Source organism: Glycine max, chromosome 1, assembly GCF_000004515.6.
Source record: "Glycine max cultivar Williams 82 chromosome 1, Glycine_max_v4.0, whole genome shotgun sequence".
NCBI classification, from domain to species: domain Eukaryota; kingdom Viridiplantae; phylum Streptophyta; class Magnoliopsida; order Fabales; family Fabaceae; genus Glycine; species Glycine max.
In genome coordinates, this window is record NC_016088.4 from 47140432 (window position 1) to 47146431 (window position 6000).

Consider the following 6000-nt stretch of genomic DNA (forward strand, 5'->3'; position numbering starts at 1 on the left):
ACTGCATGTCTTTCATTATCACAAATAAAAAATAACTAAAAATATCAGTCTCATGGCAAAAACAAAGAAGACAAGTGTCTCCTTAAAACCTTTACCGGCATACATAATAATATCATTTATCTCATGATAAATTAAGCGTTGGCAATAATTATAATTCGCTGAAATCTTCAAAAATTCATTATGATGTTTACGTCAGAAGCTCAATCATCCATCGACCAACTTTTCTCTTCCTTTAACTATTTAAAAAATAAACAAACTTATATAAATTAAGTTGTTTAAAATATGTCGAGTGGTTTAGTTAGCAAAGTCCAACAGCTGTCCAAACAATGATTTTAAGGAAGGAAATTTTTTCAAGGGAAAATTTATCCAAGGCTGTGTTATTTCTTTAGCTTGCGGTCAAAATATACTTGAACAAACATTATATTGAAGGAACGCGATAGAATAATCTACCATTGCATTGCCATCTCTTCATCAAATTGTTAAATACCTATATATATATATTCAAAATTTGGATCACATCATATTTACATAAAGTACACCAATAATTTTGTTAATGATTAATTGACCACCTATAAAAGATTTTTCCTCTCAACTGTTTTGATTTTTCATACATAAGACATGAAATTGAGACCTTACTTAAAAATATCAAATCAAATTCATTTAGACTATGTTAGTAAATTTTTATTCAAAATTAAAAATTATATATCATTTAAGTTGAAAACCTAACTAACCACCTACGGACTATTTTCATACATAAGACTCAAAATTGAAACTTCACTTGGCACTTATTTGTTTCTCCGAGCAACATGAAGTCCAAAATCACTTTATCCCAGAAGTATGGGTGTTGTTGCTTCTCCAACCTCTGTTTCCAATTGTTCCAGTAATCCAAATACACACTTAAATATACCAAACTCAGCTTCATTTCCCACCACCATGTTAGTAAAAATTACTCAAATTTAAGAGCTGACTCTTATATATCCAATTTGCTTGTATTAGACTTTTATTAACTGCTATGTCATTATTATGCCTTGAAAAACAGACCTACAAGTAACGCCCAATTGTATGGCGTAACGTGCAGAGTTAGGTCGCTCTAATGAAACATCATTGCTACGTTGACATCACCAAATTTTCCTGTGTGGTGGACAAGGGAAAATTCAACATTTTCTGATCATTCATTTCATGTTCTAATTTATAACAAAAAAATAAGGAGTCAACGCAACTGCAATAAATGGGTTCCTTATAGGTTGTATTTTGAGGGTAGTTTAAGAAAACGTTTTTCGCGTATGAAAGTATGAATCCACTGCACGAGGACTTGTATCAAAACATGGCCAGATTCAAAAAGTGTTGTATGTCTTTTGTCTGCCAACATTTTAATTTTCAAACACATTGGTAAATTCTTATTATAAATCAACACTCAAACAACGAATTATATTCTTAAATTACAAACAAAAGTACTATACATGAGTTTGTTTTGGGTGTCTTTCCTTAAAGACTACAAATGAACCAATTATAATCTTTCCAGCTTTTCACTCAAACCACGCAAAAACTAATATTTGGATAATTGAATTGGCACAAGATTTTCATGCTGCATATTAAAATCACGTATCCCAAATTCAGGTCATCATACATTAATTAAGAAAGAATATAATAAACCAAGAAGAAGAAAATAGAGGCTGCATTCTTGGCTAAATTGTTCCTTTCTTACTAAGCAGTTTGCTTTGTCTAGAAGATAACAAAGAAACAGTTACTCATCTTAGATGATGGGAATGGGGAAAGGCATAATTACTACCCATGTTCAAAGTGACGTACTAGTAATAGAACTATAGAATGATAGATTCCAACCCATGTAGTTAAGAAAACATTTGGGTGTGGATCTCATCAATAAGCCTAAAAATTACACAAACAATTACATAAACTGCAATGTAAGTTACCATGCACCTTTAAAAATATAAGGTAATTAGCTTCTGCTGCTGCTCCTCAGCATCTCCAAGTAGAAACTGAGATGAGTTCTTTCCTTTGCCAGCATAGAACAAGTGATGAAGGCTTTCTCTCCACATGAAATCCCCTCACAGGTGCCCTCTGAACTAGACACTCAGCTTGAGCTTCTGTGAAGTTGCTAAATGTGAATGGAGAGAATCCAGATTGTATGAAGAGGTTCCTCCATGGGGGTAATTTTTCTTGAGAATGGTGGTGGCCAAGTATAATTTTCTTGATGGCTGGTTGGATGAAATGCCTCTCAATCTTTTGGAGGGCATCAAGATTCACATTCACCGCATCCAGAGATTCGAGCAAGGCCGAATAACATTGGAGAACATGAACTACATTGGTGGGAAGTGGTACATCAATTCGATCACAAATTCTGTCCAAAGTGACCACGACCTTTGGCCTGAGCTGCTTCACAAAATGAAGAACAGAAGGGAACAACGATGGATAGTTTGTGAAGCTTGAAACCGGCATATTCACAGCAATTGCCTCGTTATCAAAGAATTGACCAAGCAGTGGACATGAAGCAGAGTTCAATGATTCAATACTAAAAACATTTAACTCGAATGACACGTTGATGTCCTTGGCGTATTGGATCAAATTCTCTCTAGTGAAATTGAGCTCAACCTCATCACAAGTGGAGGGTGACACAATGGCAGTGACCTTGAGTGAAGGTGCCCCACTACTCCTCAAGGCAAGCTCTTGCATAAAAGATGACCACTGTACTCCAAACCCAATATCAAAATCAATAACATGAATTCGGTCAAACCTTTCCACAGCTTCAATGAGGGCTTGGTTGCAAGTAAAATTGGCAAACTGAAGTACAGGTGATATCTCAGAAAAGGACTTATAAGCTCCGATTTTGAATATGAAACTAATTGGCGAAAAAGCCATGAAACTGTGAGCATTTGAATGAAGCAGTGACATCAAAGCCTCCTTCATGTAGAAAGCAGCCCTCTGAAAAGGCTTACCTATAGGGGAGAGCTGGTGATTGAGCCGCGCCAATATCCCTTGCGCATGAACCGGATTACCAGCTTCTATGAGCTCAGCAGTTTTGTACAACTGATCAAATATAGCCTGTTGAAACTGGTGGCTTGCATCGTCTCCGGTGGAACTCACCTTCTGCTGTTTAGCAGATGGCAAACCCATTGATTGTTGTTGTTGTTGTTGTTGTTGCATATGGTGAGGAAACAATGGCAGCTGTGTTTGCTGCCTCCTACCAAACACCTCTTGCCCTGAATCCAAAAGGGGCAACCTTGGAGCCTGAAAATTGTGACCAATCGTGTCAAAGAGAGGGCGTTTCGATTGATGCGGAGGAGAGAAAACCTGTTGCTCCTGCACCTGCACCTGGGGGTACATCAATGGCACAAAGAAAGAAGGATTCTCTGAGAACTGAACTTGGTTCTGGTTCAACATAAACTGTGGATTAATAACCTGAGGCTTCTCATCCACCACTCCAAACTCCTGCTGCTGCTGAGAAGTGAACACACCAGGGGACACAGATGTTGACACCATGAGGGGATTGTTGCCAGAGAAAACAACAGATTCTGAAACCTGGCCAGTCCCAGAACCAGCCTTGGCATTCTGGCCATCAATATTCTCAGCAATGAAAGGGAAACCAGCAGGGTAATTTTGGTCAATATTACCACTACTCACCATATTCATATTCATATTCAACCCTTGTTGATCAACAACACCAAAGCCAGCATTGAAATCAACACTTTGAGAGCCACAGGCAGTGCTTTGAAGGAGCTTGCTCAATCCAGCAGAAGGGTCTTCAACATCCCCCATGATGAGCCTCAGAATGGATTGATCTTGACCCTCCCAGTCCTCCATCCTGATGCCACATTTCTCAGGGCTGGATTCCTGAGGAGGGTTGTTGTTGTTGTTGCCTGAGGGTGGTGTTGGGTTGGTGGTGGTGTTGGCTGAAGTGCCACTACCACCACCACCCTTGCTGGTGCTGTTGTTGCTGCTGCTGCCAAGAGAAGAGGACATTGTGGAGGAGGAAGTGGGAGGGCTAGGGCTTCTTCTGGAGTCAAGAACTGAGGTGGGCTCAGTGCTGCTGCCCACATAGCAATAGTCCGCTTTGTCTGTGGTCCACTTTGGTTGTGGATGATGCAAAAGCACTGAAAATAAATCTGAGGCAGAAGAGAAATCCAACACTCCCTTCCCTTGAAATTCCTCAAAAGGCAAGGGCATGGCCTTCATCTAAGAAAGTTGCCAAGGGGGGGAAGAACAATAGTATTGGTGACCACAAAACCAACCACCCAAAAGACTCCAGTTTTTCAAAAGGTACCACCTTTGTTCCCCCACAATAACTGATTTGAAAGCACGATTTTTTTTCCCACAAATCCAGAGATTTTTTTTTACAGATTAAGCAAATTTAAACCACCCCAAATGAAGAACAAGCACAAAAAACAATAAATTTCGGGCTGGAAGGGCTGAAAAGGCTGAATTTTTTTTGTTTTGGGGACAATACAAATCTCTGAGGAACACTGAACAAACACAGAGTGCTGCAGCAGGAAAAAAACAAAACAAAAGAACAACTTGGGCACCCTCTAAAAATAAAAGCTTGTTTTTCTATTCTTCTCCTCCTCTCTCTGAGGTTAATTCTGTGGCGTGTTGAGATTGAAACAGTTGAAGAAGGTGTGATGAGGGAAGAAGAAAAAAGCCATGGAATGAATGAATGAATGTGATTCTTCTTTGTGTTTTCTGTGTGGAACACTCTTTGTTGCTTGTGTTTTGTAAGGTAGATGCGTGCAGCGTATAAAAGTGGTAAAGTGCGCTCTCTCTCTCTCTCTCTCTCACTGTTTCTACTTTTCATTATTTTTTATTTTTGATATTTTTATTACTATTTTTAATTTATTTTTGCTCAGCTTGTCTGCATACGTAGTTTTCCCCTCTGGTTGGTAGGGTTGCTGTCGCCACCCTTGATTCCAACCACTCCAACATCTCGCGCGTGAACTTCAGTTTCCTATGTTAACTAATATTTCTAATTTAATGCAATAAAAGCTCGTGACATTGTACGAAAATTTTTCTCACCAAGAATGACTAATTCAAATTTTTTATTTATAGAAATTAAATATAAGGAATAAAAAAAGTATCATACTTACACACTTTACTTAATTAATTTTATTTTTCCATTCAAGTCAATTAAATAGCAATAATATATTAATTTCTATAGTAATGTAAATGATTTATCATCTTCCGGTGTAATTTACACTAAACATGAAAATGATTATAATACAGAAATAGGAGTTGAACTCTTACTTCAGTTAATTTTATAAACACTATTTTATATATATTATTAATGAAGAATTTTTTATTTTTTTAAATGATCAAAATTTATAAATTAAAATAAAATATTTAATATTTAAATATATTTAATATTTAATTTTACATGTATTTATTTTTATTATAAAATAAATTAATAATATTTAAATAATCTAAAAAATAAATTTTTATTACTTTTTATAATTAAAATAAAATTTTGTATTATTTATATATAAAAATAAATTTAAATAATTATTATAAATTACATAAAATAATTTATATAAATAACTTGCATATTAATTTATGTAGTTTTTCAATTATATAATTGGTATTAAAAAAATTATTTAATAAATAAATTTTACTGTCAAAATAAAAATATTAACATGTAATTTTCCTAAAAAAATAAATATTAGTTTATATAATTAGAATAAAATAATTTTCATATTAAAATAAATTTACTTAATTTGTATAATTTACATATTAATTGGTGAAATTATATTAATTTATATAATTATAGTAAAAATAATTTGTATTTCAAAATAAAATTATAAATTTTAAAATATAAAAAAAATATGTAAACTATTCAAAATAAAATATATAAAATGATATAAAACAAAATTAAAAATATCTATATATTAATTATTTTTTAAATTTATAAATTTTTACCATTAATAACTATTAACTAATGATATATATAAAATTATGTTTATGAGGTTAACCAGATAAAGTAAGTATTTTAGAAGT

At 34.3% G+C, this 6000-nt stretch overlaps 1 protein-coding gene across 2 annotated transcripts; it reads right to left on the bottom strand.

The window, feature by feature from the left end:
- Positions 1–1681: 1681 nt before the first annotated feature.
- LOC100801785 (scarecrow-like protein 6) lies at positions 1682–4908 on the bottom strand. 2 transcript variants are annotated; one of them, XM_041012094.1, is made up of 2 exons: positions 3941–4908; positions 1682–3895 (listed from the first exon to the last, which is right to left on the bottom strand). In XM_041012094.1, the coding sequence occupies exons 1-2, from the start codon at positions 4189–4191 to the stop codon at positions 1978–1980; spliced, it is 2169 nt and encodes a 722-aa protein (XP_040868028.1). In that variant the 5' UTR covers positions 4192–4908; the 3' UTR covers positions 1682–1977. The 2 variants fall into 2 exon arrangements, with proteins under 2 accessions (XP_040868028.1, XP_003516440.1); XM_003516392.5 differs by having other exon boundaries at positions 1682–4906.
- Between the last annotated feature and the right edge of the window lie 1092 nt (positions 4909–6000).

Bases quoted from the DNA above. Each gene is read 5' to 3' on its own strand.
- LOC100801785 (XM_003516392.5), bottom strand. From the start codon at position 4,191: ATGAAGGCCATGCCCTTGCCTTTTGAGGAATTTCAAGGGAAGGGAGTG.